Source organism: Teleopsis dalmanni, chromosome 2, assembly GCF_002237135.1.
Source record: "Teleopsis dalmanni isolate 2A chromosome 2, ASM223713v2, whole genome shotgun sequence".
Lineage (NCBI taxonomy): Eukaryota > Metazoa > Arthropoda > Insecta > Diptera > Diopsidae > Teleopsis > Teleopsis dalmanni.
This window is the reverse complement of record NC_051847.1, coordinates 44,777,510-44,797,694: the sequence shown is the minus strand read 5'-3', so window position 1 is coordinate 44,797,694 and position 20,185 is coordinate 44,777,510. Positions and strand designations below refer to the sequence as shown.

The 20,185-nt window shown below is 29.9% G+C and overlaps 1 protein-coding gene across 1 annotated transcript; it reads right to left on the bottom strand.

The window, feature by feature from the left end:
• Window positions 1-6,378: 6,378 nt before the first annotated feature.
• LOC119678033 lies at window positions 6,379-12,891 on the bottom strand. Its single transcript, XM_038089669.1, has 4 exons — window positions 12,516-12,891; window positions 11,552-12,457; window positions 10,507-11,489; window positions 6,379-10,449 (listed from the first exon to the last, which is right to left on the bottom strand). Exons 1-4 carry the CDS (start codon window positions 12,865-12,867, stop codon window positions 6,547-6,549), a joined length of 6,144 nt encoding a protein of 2,047 aa, XP_037945597.1. The 5' UTR covers window positions 12,868-12,891; the 3' UTR covers window positions 6,379-6,546.
• Window positions 12,892-20,185: the final 7,294 nt, after the last annotated feature.

Below are 20,185 nucleotides of genomic sequence, written 5' to 3'. Positions count from 1 at the left end.
TTACATTATGGTGTGACTCAAAAGTGATTTGAAGTATATACTATAGGTATAGTATATACTATATATATATAAATAAAGTTATATATCCTCTATTTTTTTAAATAGTGACTGTTGTTATGGAAATAATTTTTAATAAATTATTTAAATTGTATAATTTGCATTTTATATTTTTAAAGGTTCTCAGACCTTATTTACTTTGATTCTTTGGTTAAGAATCAACTTCTAATCCTAAACTTAATAAAATTAACATAAACAATAAAAACAAAGGTGAGAAAGCAGAATACTAATTAATTTTTATAAAATTATAAATGCCGGAGAAGGAGGAAACTGCGATACTTCGAATCTAATAATTCAGAAACGAATTAAACACGATTAAAAAGTACATTAAGAAATATGAATATCTTGAAAATTAATTTGATAAAAATTTGCATATCAAGGAAAGAAGTAGTTGGAAACCGATCAAACGAATCAAACCAAATAAAAAAAATATTTATAGCTTCTCCCAAGACAAATATAAGCTCTTATTATAAAAAACTATATAATATATGTAGAGTTTTATATAAGAATATTTTTATTGATATATATTCCTGTACTTCTATCATTCTTTTTATATTTTTTTTGGTTTTTTTTGTAGATTTACTTATTATCCTTAATCATTGTAACTGACCATCGACGCCAATCCACTTAATTCAGAATTTAAATTTTCCACATTAATCACGACCAACGCTTAAAAACTGAAAGATAAATTGTTTCTTATATGCCTAAGTAAACTTTATTGTCGCAAAAAATAATTCAAAAAATGTTCACATCGTTTTGTTACATAAAAGATAATCCATCTATCTTCTACGCCTTAAACTATGCAGTTAAAAATAAATTATAATACATTTCCTCATTAAGTGTTGTGAAAAATATAGCGAACTACATTTCGGGAAAGTATGTTATGTTCAAACTTTTTGGGAAAGCTATTAACATTTTTTGCACATACTAAATATATTGCTTATAAATGATATTGTTTGACAGGAGACTATAATTTTCGAATATGTTTGAAAGCGTCGAAACCTTAATAAATGAGGTACAAAGATGTCTACACGCATTACTTAACACTGTGAAATATATCGTGAAATAACTACTCTTTCTAAGTTAATACGGCATGTTACTTACTTGATAGTCCTATTAATTGATAGGACTATTGAGAGGTTTTGGTTAATATCTTCACGAGCTTCTTGTCTATGGAGAAGTCAAACACCTTCTCTATTCTAGTATATTTTATGAGGTTAATATTCAGTTAACTAAATCTCTGTAAAGTTTCTTTTCCGACCTACGTTTCAAACAGTTTCTAGTCCTCAATCTTTTTAGCATGGTGGAGTCAAAGAAGCCAATAGACAAAAATCCCTGCAAAATAATAACGTTGAGATAGCAGCCCATAGTTTATATGGTTGCCCTAATTATCACAAAGAATTATAGATATGTTGAGTGACCAACAGTCACAATCAGTTTCATAAAGTTTTCAACGGAGTTCTAACAGGCTCAAATCTACTATCATTAATGCTAACCAATCCAGTGCTTGGGTAATCATGGAATTGCATGGATAACAGTTTCGGTATTTGTAAACTGGAAATATATTCCGATAAAGTGGACCTTATATTGTTTTTAACATATGTCAAAGAAATCCCTTTCTCAGGATACTCAAAATAAATAAAATGTATAATTATCAAACCATTGCCTTCCACGTTGTTTTGATCTGATTTACTGTTTGTTACCTAAATATATCACAATATGTTAGAACTCGTATTATTATTATATTATGGGTATATAGTGAGATTTCGAAAAGTAGTGAATTAGAACAACAAAAATTCTTTTTTTATATTATTTCAATTAATTGAATTTTTATCCATCATCCATCAGTGGCCATGAAAATAATTCTTGTGTTTAATTATTCGTGAATAATTTTTTGAGACTTCAAGTACCAAGAATCGAACTCGTGCCCTAGCAAATTTGAAGCTCATAAAGTATATATAATATTGAAGTTCACCTAACCTAAAGTAGCGCTCAAATTTTCCACTAATTTTAATTTGAATCTGACTTTATTATTCATGTGATGTTTGCATTTCCATGTCGCCATTGTCAAGTTTCGTTAGGATGTTAGAGGCGTAAGATGGTTTAAACCATTGCGTTGAACCCATCCTCTTTCCTGATTGTAAAAATATTTCGTACATAGTTATTTTGATTTAATGAAAAGATAACTTAAGTGTATAAATTTTATTGCCGTTGCTTTTGTGTCACTCGGTGGCAGTGACATTTGTCACACAGCGCTTTAGCGTCTCCATTTTCTCATACTTAAGCGACTCTCTCGCTTGGTTTGTCGTTCCTTCATACGTGCATTTGGGTGTTCGTCTACTTCTGGTGACAATCAATTTGAACCTCAAAGCGTTTTTTTTTTATATTTTGTCTTCATCCACATCGCAATCTCACATTGTATTTTATCTTTTGTGCTTTTGATTGTTTCCTTTTTGCCACCGCTTCCGCTTTCACTGCGTTAATTACCAATTTAAATGCAAACTTATCCTGATGTTGATGAAGATGAATGTGGATTTCTTTAACAAAGCACCAGTAATTGTAACAAAGAAGCTTTAACTACTCGCTTAATAAAGGAAGACATCAAGTCTCAATGTTTTCTTAAAGAAGCACAGAGAGAATGTAAAGGGGTCCGCAATTTTTTTTCGTGAAAATAAAGTCTATTTTGGAAAATTAATGAATGGAAAATTGGTAGGTGGCTAGATTCAGTAGCAATAATTATAGTTTCCGTGGGATAAGATGTTTTTTAGAGTGTAGCTTATATAGTCTGTTGAGAACCATTCGATGTAAACGCATTCGTTAGGTTAGGATAAGTATTCGGCGTTCTTCTGTTCGCTTGGGTTTGAAGCATCACAATAGCTGCTTCTGACAAATTGTTTTCCTTATTAGATTGCAAAATTTATGAACATTCTATTGAGATTACTATTTGGATGTGAAATATATTTATATATACTAATCAATCATCAATAATTTTAATAGAAGTATGCTCTTGAGAAGAAAAACAAGGGAATCTTTATTCAACGGTTTCGTTACCGCAAATTTCACGTATGATTTCATGAAGGATAGTGGTAATGATACAGGTTTATTATCAAAGAAACTAAATATCAAACATCTGTAGGTGTTCCCAAATTGTCAACCGTTTTTCAGGCATAAATGTTTGCAATTGAAAAAGCTTGAAGAATACTAAGAGCAAATTACACCTACAAAACAATGTCGCTGTTCTATTTTATTTTCATTGGATGGTAATAAATTTAGCAATATCGGTCAAAAAGTTGATTCTTATAATCCTTCATATTATCGCCGTGAGCCACCTTGGCGGTAAAGTTTTAATTGATTTACTTATGGTATTAACATTGCTCTGACATTTCATTATTTGTTCAAAACTCTACAACAATCTCTTACTGGCATAATATTGATCCCCCTGTGGGTAAGGGGTTTGAATATTTCCGAGGTAAGCCATGCCTGTCGTAAAATGGCACTAAAATCTCGCTGTCATTCCGACATTCTTCGGAGTGTGAATGGTAGCGAGTGAGATTCACTTGCGACACCCCACTGGAGGTGTATAACTGGTACCACGGAGGTCAATGCCCGTAGTTTCGACTGTCCTGACCAATTGTGGTTGACAGTGTTGTGGTGGCTGTGGTTATAGTTAAACTCACGCGTTAGTTTGGGATGATTGCAGGATTATATTTTACTTTCAATCAGCGTGGAATTGCGTATTCATACCGGTTGCTGTGACTCAAAGAACAACAGATGTTGCATGTGACATATAACTGGTAATTGATCAAGGTGGAAATTCCTTGGATTTTTTAATGGGACGTTTATATATCGGCGCATTATCTTAATACATGTGTTTCTTAGAACACCGCGGTCTTAAGCCTTGAAGGCAGATAACCACAAACTAGTCCAGACCAAACTACACAACATTAAATTCTGGCATAGTATTGACCTCAAAGAAGAGCTGTAAAAAGCAATTCCAGATATTGGGTTAAAAACAATTAATATTCTATTAGAAATGTCAACTCTTACTTAATGCAACACCGTACATTTCTTCCCCATTGTGGTACCTTTTAAATTAACCACAGAATATTAAAGAAATCGTTCATATTTCCAAATTCCTACAAATTTAATAGAATTTCATTTGGTCAATCTTATACACACCTTCATCTTTTAAATACATTTCCGGATGAAATACAGTTTGATTCAGTTCCAATGAAAAGTTGTTATTAAATTTTTTTTAAAAGAAACATTTTATTGTGGTCAATTTTAACCAATATTGTGACTTTTCGAATTCCGAAATATGTACATTCGTCAACTGCCACTGAAAGTACCACATTTCCAACATTCAAACTCTCAACCAAAATTCTTTAACCGAAATTCTGGCAATGACAAAATATTTTGTTACTTTGTGTATTTCTTCAAAATTAAAATGAAATTGAAGATATTTTATTTATTTTTCAGGAAAAATAAATATGTAATTTATAGAAAATATTTAAGAAATTCTGTAGAGCAAAAAATTTAAAGTGAAATAATTTGGAATTTCTTTATTTATTCATTTTAAATATGTATGACCTTCTCGCTATCCTAATTACTAAATAAATAAAATTAATTTAATATATCAGGTATGTTTCACTTAGCGTTTTGACTTTAAGTTGATCGACAAACGAGTTACTTACTACTCAATCTACAAAGCTGTAGAATCTTCATCCGTTTATCCATTCTTCAATCCATTCTTACTCCTAACCAATCCAATAAACAAACGAATTATTTGCTACTCAATATACAAGACTGTAGAATCTTTATCTATCTATTATCTATTCTTCAATCCATTCTTACTCCTAAGCAATCCTGTTTCCTCTTGCACTACCAGTACCTATCTGCTTTCACTCGTTTTTTACCCTTAGCGTGAGTTTTAGCTTTAAATTCATCGACAAACGACTTACTTCTCAATGTACAAAGCTGTAGAATCTTCATTCATTTATCCATTCTTCAATCCATTTTTACTTCTAAGCAATCTAGTCTCCTATTGCACTACCAGCACCTATTCATTTCCTAACCCATAGATACGTTCTTGTAATTCGTAACAAGATACCTACCTTATAGATCTATGAGGGCTGTGACGGCACTAACTTTAAATTGACCTTAATCATTAAAATTAAATAAGTGGTTTCTAATATTTTCGTTGATTGATGTTCAACTAGATGTACAACAAATACCAAAACAAGCAGACATCTCCTTTCCTCAATTTGCTTGGAGAGGCGAACGAACGAAACTTACTAGTCAGCGAAGACGATTAGTTCAGTTTTCTTTACCCAAGTATACACAAAAATCTGTCCTGTCAATTTATAACTCCGCTCGGTGGAAGAGACAAAATTTCTTTACCTGTACCGATATCGGATGCAACATCCCTATCTCTGCTGTAGACTTTCCTTACTTCATATTACACTCCCTATCTCAACCCATTATACAGTCTCTTGTCAATCTTTTATGCACTTGCTCTCAGGTCGGATTTCAGCTGCAGCAACAACAACATGAGTAGAAATAGTACTTTTATACCCTTTTATTGCCACATTCTCGTTTCCGACTAGTGATTTAGTTGTTTGTGATGAGAGCTTACTTAGATCCAAGCCCAAAACTTTTACACCGTCTGAAGTTTGTTAATGTATATTCCCATTATATCCAAAAAATTATCAATGAGCGCTTTTTAAAGTGTCGAGCATACACAATAAGTTGGTTGCGACTGTGACAAAAAAAATTTTAATTAATAAAAATTATTTTGTAGGCCGACTTTTCTTTGACTCCTTGACTTTTCTATTGAAAATAATCACCATTCCTATAGAATTTTATATTTTGGACCTTTTTTGTTTATATGACTTTGTAACAAGAAACTCTGTTTATTTTTATAAGAAACATATATATATAATAGTACAGGCCAATATAATTTAGATAACCATGCTACGAGACTAATTCTTCCTTTCAACCACACCTACCGCAGTTGTGGAGAGAACGACTAAAATGTCTCCCATCTGCTTTGCTTCTGTTTAATACGTACACGGGTCCGTCTTGTCACTTTAGGAGATTTCTTTTTCGAGGAACTTGGTGAACTGCAAAACCTTCCTCCGAATAGCATTATTAGCTTTGCCAAAGGTTCTAAGTGGTTCTAATCTTTGTGTTTTTGATTATACAGTAACACAATGGACCTAAGTGGATCCCTTGGTATCACCAAAGAAACATTTATATAAAAAAGAGATATATAAAATCTATACATATACGAATTAAATGGCATTCAGTAGTTAAAATACATAAAAAATATTCATTTTATTTATAAACTATAAGTTGAACATTTTAAAACTTAATTTTTTATAACAATTAGTTTACACTTAATTAATTTAAAACTTACAAAATTAAACATTTACAAAAAAAAAAGCAAAATTCTATAAACCTTAAAATACTTTACCTAATATACATATATTAAATCTCTGTTATATTTAGATCATCCACAACTATGCTGTTTGTGAGAGCATCAACATTTGTATTCGACCACCAATCTATAACATAACCGCGCAAACTGGAGAGTGCCAACACAGTCATAGGTGATTCCCCTTGACTATGCAAGTCCTGACAATATTCAACATGTGTTGCAGCGCCATCTCCGCCGTTCTTCTTAATACTCTCAATATTTTGCACATATTTCGGGAAATGTCGCTGTGCGCAACCTATTAATTTGTCTAATTGGTCAGATGAGAGTGCACGATATGATTGCTTACTACCAGCTGTTTTCTGCATAATATTCAACAATTTCGAGAAATTGCCCACTGAAATACGGGGTGACAGCAGAGGTAATAATAATAAAATAAGTCGATATATATCCGCATTGAGATGTTCAATATTATGAAATTGAGCAGCACTGGCTTTAAGTGAATACCACAAATTGTTGATCACAGTGATAAGACCCTCTATCACATCGAACTGATAGAATTCAGTTGAGTTCACAATTGAACTTAACCAAGACAGGAGCCCTACATTTTCGATTATAATTTTTATAGATCCTGGTATTTTGGCACAAGTTGAAAATATAGACAATATCAGCAAATTAATATCTAACGTAGACATTGTGCTGCCATAGAAGCCCATTAGTACCTTAAATGTATTTGTGCTGACTAAAAGAAATAGATCAGAGCTGCACTTAATACCATTGCATATCACTTCCAATATGAAACGTCGGAACTGTTGATGTTCCACTTCGTGCGAATAAAAGAGTACATTGAATTCTGGTATACATTGGAAATTGAATGTGCTTTTCAGACGTAAATACATGGTAAGCTGTTTATATAGCAAATGTGTGGAATCAGTGGTGATATTAAAAGTTTTAGCTATGAATAGACCAGATATATAAGGCACACGTGGTGTGCTATGACTTTTCTTGTGCTTCATCCAAGCATCACGTAACTCACTCAAACCAGCTTGTATATTTTCATACGTTTGTATCCACAAGGGACGTTCAAAGAATTTACTATTTTCAAAGTGAGCACGATAACGTAATTGAACGCAGCCTGCAGCCAAACGCATATCTCTGTCCTGTGAAGAAAGTGCAGCAAATGCAACAGCAAGCAAACCATTTTGTACGGGCCGTGCGGGATGTGCATAAGCTTCAGGTGAAAAGCACATAATCATTAAAGGCACGACAAATGCTGGATCGTAGCACTGTTCATAAATGCCATCACGTTTCGGACATATGAGCATTTCAGCAGCAACAAAAGCTGTCGTGCCTGATTCGATGGAACGCTCTAAACTGTTTGTACCAAAACGCAGTGCTTTCAGTTCTGGATTTTCAAAGCAAATAGAGGGCATTTGTTGCCCAACATGTAGTTTACGCCAGATTGGAAAATTAGTCAACGTATATTCACAGACTTGTCGATCAATCAGAGACATAACTTGTTCAATGGATGTTTCTTGTTGTTTGAGTTTAGTGCGTTCCTCGTCTGTGCTACGTAAAGCATAAAAAGCTACTGCACTCTCACCCCATATATATGGACGATATTGTTGTAAGCCACAGTCATGTAACTCATACAACTCCAGTAGTCCCAGTGTATAGCGATCGGCGAGTGTTAACTTTGCTTGATAGGCACCTAAGATAAATGGTATTTGACTTTGATTTAGTGCTGACGGTGACTTCTTCGCCAATACATACAGTAGATGTAGAACTTGTGTTTTCACTTGTGTATTCGTAGTTTGTAAGATAATATCATAGAACTTTGAATGTGTACAAATTATGTCGAAAAGCTGTGAAGCGCTACTGCCTTCACCGCCTTCCTCTAGTGTGTAGAGATTTCCACATATATATGCCAGTAACTTCAGTATTAAACCATTACGTTGATCGGCTTCGGCAATTTTCAACTCAGACTCATTTATTTGCATAGCAGTTTTTAGAGAAGTTTTGCAAAAATTCAACCATTGCTGATTATGCAGAATTTTGCTATAATTTGCCTCGAATGGTAAGGTTTTCTCCGCAACGTCTGTATAAGCTGATTGCCACCAATCGTAAAGCATAAAAGCGAATAGTTCAATTTTATTAGTATCTACAATTGACTTCTTCATGTCAGTGCTCAGCATTTGTATTTGCAAATTTATATAGTTAACAAAAATATTTGCTTTTTGTTCTAAAGCATTCTCGTCTAAGGAATTATAGGCTTTTTTATAAATGGCATTGATGATACGCATTTGAAATAATTCCACAGCATCTACTTTTAAATTTTTATTACAAAAATCCACACACTCCGACTTGGGCATGCAGCGTTCAATCAATGCTATGCTGCAATCGGCGTGCTCCTTATAGATCACACCTGCTTTTTGTGGTTTTTCGATAGTTTTCATGAAACCATTTTTATATTCCTGATAAATACTTTGGAGTAAGGAACTCTCAAATAACAAATTCTGCTTAAACGCTGTACTTAAAAGCGGATAAATTAATTCTTTTTTGGTGATTTTTTCGGGCAGTTGTGTGATGAACTCTTGGTGCAGTTTTGTATCGCGTGATAGCAATAAACAAGCTAACTTTATGCTAGACTTACTTGTTTTACGTTCTGTAAGCAGTGAACTAAAGAATTTGATACTTAACAATTTAATATTTTGATGGTAAAGTAGCAAAAAATTATAAAATGCTTCTTCCAGCTCTTCAACTTGTCTTTCTTGTCCAAGTTTCTTCACGAAGTTTATATATAATTTGGCAAACTTTTTAATAAAGTCATCACATTTAATAGCGTTTTGTAAGCCAGCTAAACGCATCAATACACAGACAAGCAATTCATAATAGAAGCTTTTTGTTGTACCGTCAGACACAAACAAATCTGTGTACTTGACTTTATTGATAACCAAATTTAATATTTCAATACAGTCCTCAGTTTCCAAATTTAACGCCTTTATCAAACTAATACCATCCAAAAGCTTAGAGCTGTGAGTTACGGTTTCTTCGAGAGACTGCAGTGAAATGCCAACAGCTTTAACGATTTTAAGCCTATAATTTGTGGAGTGCAATGTAAAATCTGGCAAAACATTACAATATTCAGTGATTTGATACAAAAAGTATATAAAATTTAAATTTGTTTCGCTGTTGGCATTAAGGAGGTCTGCTGTGTTTATATGTGCAATACGCACACTGAAAATATACTTGATCATTTTCTGTATAAAACTAACATTTGTTTGCTCCTCAACAGCTGCATTAGCTTCACAACGTTTTTCATCAGTCTTACGTATTACACTCAATAAATTTATTAGTAAATCAGCAGATTTCTGCGCTTGCACGCGTGTCAATAACTGTTTGACTGTAAGTTGTGCCACCAAAAATAGCACTTGTTGCACGTAAAGCATAACCAAACGTTCATTGCAAAAAATTCCAGGTAATTTCAGTTGCTTACCCATTACTTCTACTTCCAAAGTATGGTCTGCGCTTGATTTACAGAATATATTTATGAAGTCTAGATCTCCTTTTAAGACTGCACTTTGTACACTTTGCATATAAGGCACTACTTTGGCCCATGAGTCTGTTAATTGTATTGGTTCACGCTCATTACCAGGCAACCAACTCTCCATATAAGATTTTAGTTGTTCAAACTTCATTTCATACAATTTATAAACATGACTCGGCATGGGATAATAATGATACATAAGCAAGCAAACAGTTTCTAAGTATTTTCCCAATTGTTCCTCAATTTCAACGCCTTTGAAAATTAATGGCATTAGTTTGCTTATCGAGAGTGTTTCTATGTATGCCTGCAGTGTCAATCCTTGCTCAATATTTTCAAATAATTTTTGCAAAGATTTTGAATTTTCCACTTTTTCATCGGTTTTAATTTGTTCCACTTCAAGTTTTGTGACCTAAAGTATAAACAATTATTAATAACACAAAAATAAACAATAATGTCGCAAGCTTACCTGTAAGACTTCATTGAAGACCTGTGTCACAATATCAACAGTTTCAGCATCGCAAAATCTTAACGCCTCTAACCATAAGTCAATTTCCAGTTCACCTGAATCAAATATTCCAGTATTTATAAAGATGCCACGTAGCAATTCACCTGCTTCTCTTTGCACATCACCACTTCCAAACACAAATGCCTTGATGAAAGAAGTTAACACATTGTTGAATAACTCTTCACCTGGCTCCAATGCCTTTGGAAAGAGTAATAATATTGTTTTGATCGCCTTTAACTCTAATTTTATATTAGCGCTATTTTCCGTTTGATAAAGTGGACGTAGTAGCTTTATATAATCAATAATTGTACTGGTTTTATTCACAAAGGCTTGGTTCTCTTTGCATATCACCAACAAAAGATCCAAAGCGACATCTAAGTGTTCCAGCACATTAACATCTTCATTATGTTGCAATTGTATAGATGCATAAAGTGAATTCAAAATATCTTCAACTGTTGGAAAATTGACAAGTATATGATTCAGTAAATCAAATTTGAAACGCCGCAATGAGTTGCCGCTCTTCACCTGTTCACGTTTTCTCACAATTTCTACATAATTTTGGTACTGTGTGAACATGGTTAAAAGCAAACGATTGGTTGCTAAACGAAAAGAAAATTGTTGATGTTTTAACATTTTAGCACCAGTTAGCAACACAAGCGTCTCAACAGGTAAACAAATATCTTTGATCCAATATGTGAAATCTGTTATAGTTAATTTCTCCAAAGCACTGCCCAATAACTTAGGGTGTAATGTAGCAATAATTGTGTTTAAAAAGTTAACTGCAGCAACCCAATCTCGTGCTATTGTACGCATAGGATTCACAATACCAGAAAAATGACGCACAGTGTGACGTGCAAGCTCGGGACACGCTAACAACACTTTTACGACTAATTCGATTTTACGCGTATCACACCAAGGCTTATAAAGAAATCCAAGCAATTTACCTATCGCGAACAAAACAATTTTATTAATGACTTGTCTGGCACATACATTATCGTCAACTTACCCTGTATGCTATTATGTTTCTCACGGAAATGAGTGATGGCATCAAATGTTATACCATGTTTTCGGGATGTGAGTAAAATGACCAAAAACTCATGTGCCGCACTTGCTACTGCATCCCTTTCATCGGCATCCACAATTTCTTGAATTTCCTTTGGCATTAAATCAGTTTTTTGTTTTTTGCTCGCTTTGGCCGCATACACTTTTGGTCCTTGCCAATCATACAAACGCACAAAATGCTTACAACATTCCAAATCAAAAACGTTTGTCTTCTTCGTCTTCGAAATTTCTGCACATTCCAACACATATTGGCGTAAAGTACTAATAACTACACAAGCGGTGACATGGTCATCGTATATAAGTCCGGATGCTAGCCCACGTAACAGTGCACCACGATCGAGAATATTACGTATGAGCAAAGTATTACCATCAATCAAATAGGCTAGCACAAAATGTATGTAGCACTTGCGCACAGTTTCACTGTCATTTATTTCAAATTTGGAATGAGACAATAAGTTCTCTATTGTTTTGACATTCGAAAGCACATCATATGAACTTAATATTTGTCGCCCCAATTGTGGTTCCGCACAAACAATTGCCGTCAACAGTTTAAGTGCAGTGCGGCGATGTTGTAACTGCGTCGATTGCAATAAAAGCTCTAAAGTACTGCCATAGGATTTCAAGAAATAACGACATGCGTGCACTGCCGATTCCATATGATCTTTTTGATTCGTTATAATTTCCATAACCACCAATTGCAATGCTTCACACACATAATTAACGTGTGCAGCATTTGTTTTATCGATGCGTTCCAACGCCTCTGCTAATTCAAGCGGCTTTCCGCGTTTTTCTATGTACTTTGCAATTATCTGTGGACGTGTGTGTGCCAAATGCAAAAAGTGTCGCAACTCTAAAAGATATAGTTTTTAATAAATTCTGAAGAATAATGTTAAATATTATTTACACACCTGTTATAAAATTGTTACCCCTTAGTTTTTCTCTAAAATTTAACATTTTAAAATCTTTAGAAAATTTTGTTTCTTCAAAACCAGAGTCATTATTAGTTTCGCTCTTTGCTGCGCTCGCCTTAAGCAAAGACCCACCAGCAATGGCCCCATCGTCAGGAACTGGATCTTCTTCAAATGGTTGTTCATCATTAGGTTCATTGTTTGTTTTATCACTTATCGATGCCTTTTTTTTATGTTTTTTAGGTTTCGATTGCTTGGCTACTTTTGTGGGCACAACGGTTTCTTCCTCCTGCCCAATTTCCAGTTCCTTATGTTTTCTTTTTCTTTTTCGTGTGCCCGCATCAACTGCCATTTTATTTTATTTACAATTTATGTTATATATGTTATTAATTATAATTTAATTAATGTATTTAAATTGCTTTATAATTTATTTATAAATTAAAACAAATTAAAATGTGCTTCGCCGATATGCCGAAAGCAAAAACACAAAACATATTGGCACGTGCGTTTAAATTAGGGTTGCCATGGTAATTTTAAAAGAGTACGGAATTTTTATTGAAAAAGTATGAAAATAAGCAAATTGAAACATATTTAAATTTTATAATTTTCCAATATAATTTTATACTAATTTTTGTATTATTAATATATTATGCTTTGAAAGCCTTAATAAATTTACAAAACCACGTATTGTAAAAGTTAATTGCACGCTTACATTATGTCATTAATAGCTCATTCACACTGTCTCATTTAAGCGGTTTTGCTCATTAAAGCCACTAATGAGGATAATACAAGTGTTTCCATATAAATGAGTTTATAAATCAGCTCATTTAAAGCGAAAAATGTCGTATGCAACCCTCAAAAATAAATTTCCCACAAGGGATATCAACAATATTTTATATATATGTCAAATGATTTGTATGAAATTTAAAAAAGAAAACAAATTAGCTGTGAACAAAGGCACTGAGGAAGTAAGTGCTTTATAAAATCTTTGTTTTTATTAATTGAATATGTAATTGATATATAAAATGTATATAAATGATTATATATTTAATTTTTTTGTGTGATATATTATTAAGTAAGTTTATAAAAGTTCTATTAGCTATATAAATAAACGCATTATAATGCGAACTTATTAATAACTTATTGATGTAAATATGTTATTAATATGTTAGGACATCACTAACTCTAAAACTTTTTAAGTGCAACACTGTAACATATCACGTACGATCTCCTTTTTTATTTACGCTCATACTTGACCAAAACAAAAATCAGCTGTTTGTATACTTTGCTTAAAAAAAATTTCTGATTTTTGGCGGGATTGTATTCCAATAGATGAGGCTTGTGATAATTTAATTTATTGTCAATTATTTGAAAAATATTTATTTTTTGTGGTTTATTTCATCGTGATATGATGTAGAATAAAAATAAATATTGTAATCAAATTATTATTAAATTATATATCAATCCAAATATTATTGTTTTTCTTATGATTTATAGAAATGTTTAGAACATAAAACAATTCAAATCAATTGAATATTAAGAACTTATTTGCGGGTAATTTTGAAGCGTATGCCATAGACAAATCTTTATTTAATTGCTTTTTAATTGATTGTACATTTTAAAATAAATACAGTTTTCCAGTTGTGAAAACGTCTTATGCCTAGACTCATTAATTTTATTATAATTTACTCCACAGTCACAAAGTTCATTCACGTTAATAATTAATAACGTTAATACTCTGAACTTATGTTTAATAAATCTTTTCGCTTTATAAAAGTAATGATTCAATAAATATTTAATTAAGATGTTGGTTCTATAATCAACTTACTCTTTTGTATGATTCTGGTTAGCTACTGTCATTATTATGTGACAAAATGCTTCACTCTTCATCTGTTGAAAAATTCTCGTTAAAAATCAAATATTATATTATTAAAATAGAAGATCCATGTTCGCTTTGGGATTATTATTGGTATAAATAAGTGAAATATGTAGAAAGCACTGATAAAACACACAACATTTTTAAAGTTTCGAAAGTTTAAGTCGTATTTAAATATTCCAAAAACAAAGACCAATTTCACTTCGGCATATTAACAGTCTGTTTAAATAACCCCATCTGTCTATCAATCGCTTTAATAGAGTATTAATAGGAGTTCTGAATAAGCAGAGAAGCTCGTCATTCTTCTTGCTGATAGCGCATCTTTTCACATTGCCATATCTGTACTTAAAAAAAAAAATGAAATCGTAAACTGTGGTATATGTGGGATAATTATCAAATTACCTCACCCTTTTAAGACCCTGTACGAAGAAAATAATTTTAACCAAAAAATTTTATTTTTTTAATCCAACATTGTCAATACTTATGAGTAATGAATCAATAAAAATTGACTAGTATATGTATTTAGTATTATTCATCTAATTTCTTTATTACTCTTATTTACTGCTTCAATTTTTTATGTAAATGTTTCTTTTATGATTTGTTAATATAATAATTGCACGTAATTAACGGATTTTTATAATTTGAATTATTTTAGTGCATTACGATATCCAAAAGTGACACATCTAATCGTCTATAGTCACATTTTAAATTGTCCTATAGTTCTCTTATAAATTTATGTTAATTAAATTTCGGAGATCAGTGCTGTTTCGAAGGCCGCATTTGAAATTTGTTTAATCGGAGAAGACACATTTCTATAATTTTGGAAATCTTTTTTTTGAATAATCACTGATTATACAGAATCAAAATATTCTTTAAAAATATTTTAAATAAATTGTTAAATTTGGAAATCCTTTTTGTTCAAATAATCGCTGATTATTCGGGATAAGAATATTCTAAAAAAAAAAAAACATTTGAAGTACATTGATAAACTTGGAAAGCATTTTATTAAATAATTGCTGATTATACAGGATAATAATATTCTGAGAAAACATTTAAAATACATTGATAAATTTATACATCTTATAACTTGATAAACTTATAAAATTTATAAACTCTATAAATTCTAAAAAATCACATTTGATATATATTAATAAACTCAGAAATCGCTTTTCTAAAAAAATATTTAAAATATTTAATGTGCATTGACTTAATTGTGGTAATTGGAGTGCAGTTTAGACATTTGTTATTGTAAAAATAATTAATCAAAGTGAATTTACCTAAATTTTAATAAATTTAGAGTTCATTTTATAAAAAAAAATACTGCTTACACAGGATATATATTTCCCCTTAAGGTAAATTTTTTAAAAAGTCTAATAGTTTTCCCGACGATTTATATAATTTGAATTTTCGAGATTAGCGCTGAGAAGACTACTTTTGCGAATTCAATTAAACGAAGGAAGCATATCTTTATATATACAATATATATACGTATATATAAATTTGAAAACCGCTTTTTTGAATAAGCGATCTTAATACTGTGGAGAGGTATTTTATAGTAATTAACTCAAATTTTAATTGACCAAAACCGGCAAAATGGTAAGTCTTTAACTGTAATATATAAATTAGAAAAGCAACAACAATATCTGTTCCAAAGTCGCGCTTCGAATTTAAAATCAACGATCATAAAAAAAAATATATAGATGCTTCTGCGTTTTGATTAAAAATAAAATTATCAGCAAAAAATACATGTTCCATATATTTGCCTAAACATACTAAACATATATATATTCAAAACTTATGCCAACAACATACTCTTCGATAATTTAGATTTGCCATTATTTATTGGTTCCTGTATTTTAACAGATGAATCATTGTAAATACTCTTTGCGATATACATATATCTCCAGAAAGATATGCTATTGTCGCTTGAATTGAATTAAGGGTGTGGTCTTATTATATTTTTATTATTTTTATTATTATTATATTTCAAATTTGCAAAAAAAAACATACTTAAGAATGCACATTCTTAAGAATTCTTTCTTTCTATCTATCACCTTAAACTATTATCAAGTAATTATATTTTTTTTAGAGGAAATACTTCCTCTGATTAAAACGTACACACAAGATATCATAAAAAATTGGCGAGATTCACATTCAAACCACAATTTCTTGATATATAATTATAAACTTAGTTTTATTTTTATAATATAAAAATATCACTAATACACCAATGCAAAATACAAGTTAAAAGGAAAATAAAATAAAAATTAAAAAATAATTGGAAGGTTTCGGAAAAAAAAAAAAATATTTTGGGGTTATAATCAAATTTAATTAAATTTGATTAAAAAAAAACTAAAACATAAAATATTAAAAAAATAATAATAATAAAATCAATGTAACTGCATAAAATTAATTTAATTGAAATATATAGCTTTGAACAAATCTTAATACAGTGCTGCGCAAAAGTTTAGGACCGACCAAGCTTATTATTTTCTAATACAACTGTTTTTAAAACAAAAACAAAACAAAGTACGGGAAAGTTTTTTCCGAACTAAACTATTTTTTAAATAAAGTATATAAAACTAAAATAAAATAATATTAATCAAGTTTTCTACATTGATTATTTATCATATATACAAGTTTAAAATCACTCCATCCTTTTAAAAAAATATCCTTCAACTTTAATTCTGCTATTAATTTTATGTAGAATTAATAAAAACAAATTATGAAGACTAACACTATCCATTCTTTTAAAAGATATTCCTTTAACTCAATCACTCTTTCGAGATGTATTTCGCAACCCGGTTAACCAGTGTTTTTCACACATTTTCAATAATGTTAAGAACAAGAACATATAAGTGATATGCGAAATTATCTCCAATTCATTCTTAAAAGGTCTATACGTCTTATATGGTTTAGGAACGCTGTTTTCACTTCAGGTTAATTTACTACTTAGTTAATTGTAGATTTTTCTTAATCACAGGTTAGGAATCTCTTTTTAGTTAACCAATGATTAGCAAAATTTATAACAGTTTTTCTCTTAAAATGAATGATTTTTCTTTGTTTTAATAATTTGGTTCGAAGATATTTTATATTAAATAAATTATTTTAAATTTTATTAAGACATTAGTATTAAGGTTTTAATTGAGCCTTAATTATTAGTTTAAGTAAATAAAAAATTTATTTCTATTTATTATATTATTATATATACTACTATATTATCATTACTATTTTATATATTATTAAATTATATTACATTATATACAATTTTATAATTGTTATAAATTTTATTTAATGCAAAAATATTTTCGGCCAGTTAATTAAATTTCCAGTTAGAGAACCTAACCATAGTCTTTTCGGTTGATAAATAGTTGAATCGAATCTATATCCGATTAACCAATGTTTAAAGTTAACTAGAAATGGAAATAACGACCTGTAATATCGTAAGAACTATACACTTTTTATAGTTGTGATCACTGATTAGCTATCATATCAGTTGTGGTAAAATACATCCACCGACTTTGCTTACCTGATAACGGTATATATCCTACTTTGTTCTCTCATAAAATCATATTTAATGTAGAAATTATACAACTTGATACTTAACACTTTTAAGACTCTCTCTCTCTCTAGAAAAAGGAAGAGAATTTTTTGAAAGAGTGTCTAACTGTTGTATATTGTGACAAGGGAACCTGTTTTATTATGTTTTTGATGAAGGGCCGGACGCATGTTTCCCGATATGTGTTCAGTTAGTAATATCACGTTAAGATTTGCCTGCTCCCTTAAGAGCGCTCATCTTTAACATTGTGTTATTACTTTACATTAGAAAACAACTGAAAAGAATCTACTTTTATGATATTTAAGCATTTATATTAAAATATAAAATATTTTATATTAAAATATAAAAACTTTTATGTTAAAATATAAAAAACTTATATTAAAATATAAAAATTTTTATAATAATATATATAAAAAATTTTATATTAAAATATACAAAAAAAATATATAAATTTTTATAATAATATATATAAATTTGTTTAATAAATTATAAAAAATTTCTTATTAGAATATAAAAAATAAAAATAAAATATTTTAAAACATAAAATATTTTTATATTAAAAAATAAAAAATTTTCTATTAAAATATAAAAAATTTTTATATTACAAATTAAAATATATTAATGAAATAAAAATAATAGTTTTCTACTAAATATTAAAATACAAAAAATATTTTTATATTACAATATAAAAAATATTTTTATAAAGTTTACATATTCAAACCAATATTAAAATACACTGAGAAAAATTTTAAGTATAATTTAATTGCGATCGCTACATCTAAATATAGCCATATACTATGATGTTCACACCTAACTCAATATCAAATGGTAAAACCACACATTTTGCGATAATTTTATTCCAGACCTGTTTAAATGGTCTAGAATGAAGTACTTCGTATTTTACACAAGCAAAAACTTTTAATCGCACAAATCTTTAGAAAATAAATCGGTTTGTACACTTGTAAGCATAATGATTTGCTTTTAGTAAATGTAAGCGGTAAGTGGTTTTTTATTTTACTTTTTTAATAAAAAAATTTTACTGCAAATAATTAAAATTCTGAAATTATTAATTTTATTATAACATCATAAATTTCTATATACCTTACTACTTCTTATTGTTAAAGTATATATTTTATATAGGTCTATAGGTTTTATATGACTTAGGGACGGTCTTTTTAGCTCCGGTTAATTTACTAGTACGTTAACCATAATTTTTTTAAATCATTGGTTAGAAATCTCTTTTTAGTTAATCAATAAAATTAGCAAAAATTATAATCATTTTAAAATGTCTGATTGGTTAACAAAATTTTTTTTTGTAAAAATTCGGTTTGAATGTATTTTATATTAAATAAAATATCTTAAATAATATTAAGACATTAGATATAAGATTTTAATTAAGCCTACTATTTATTAGTTTAAGTAAACCAAATATTTTTACTTATTATATATACTACTATTTCATTGTAAGTACTATTTTTTATATTAATTACTCTTAAGAATTTTATTTAATATAAAAATATTTTCAGCCTGTTATAATTTTGAGTTATAGAAACCTAACCAGTTTTTTTTTTTTATTGATGAAGATAATTGTAAACAATACCCGGTTAACCAACGTTTTAAAATAACCAGAGTTAAAAATATCTGCCTGTAATGTCATAAGAACTGTATAGTACTTATACTTGTGATCATTGACTAGTTATACTATTTCTGGATGTTTCCAATTACATGCGTCGAGTTTGTCTTATTGACAAGAGTACTTGTCCATCGTGAATCATCTGCAGTATATGTTTTTTTTGCTTATGTAAAAATTAGATTCTTATTTTTCTTCAATATAGAGTTTTTGTAATAGAACAAAATTTTTGGAAGGAATGGGTGTTACAGTGATTTAACTACTGTGATTCTATTTACAAATCATTCCTTCGTGGTGGTTTTAGTGGGTTAAAGTCTCACACGGCGGCTTTCGATGCTTTCCACCACTACAAAAAAAAAAAAAAAAAAATTTGATAATGAATTTAAATCCTATAAGTAGCTTTTTCTTATTTTCTCCAACTGAAATTATTTAGAAATGAAATAAAAGATTTTTTTCTGTTTTGCTTTTAATAGCGGCCAAACACGGCATCGCCTCATTTACTTATCATTTTGTTTGTTTTTCAAATATTTTTCATCCAACTTCAAATCTTACTTCATTGCAAATATTTATTTGTTTCTTTTTTGTTTTTTAAAATTTGTGTCTCT

Bases quoted from the DNA above. Each gene is read 5' to 3' on its own strand.
- LOC119678033 (XM_038089669.1), bottom strand. From the start codon at position 12,867: ATGGCAGTTGATGCGGGCACACGAAAAAGAAAAAGAAAACATAAGGAA. The intron at 12,458-12,515 runs GTGTGTAAATAA...TATATCTTTTAG, and splicing joins GGGTAACAATTTTATAACAG to AGTTGCGACACTTTTTGCAT. The intron at 10,450-10,506 runs GTAAGCTTGCGA...TTTATACTTTAG, and splicing joins TCTTCAATGAAGTCTTACAG to GTCACAAAACTTGAAGTGGA.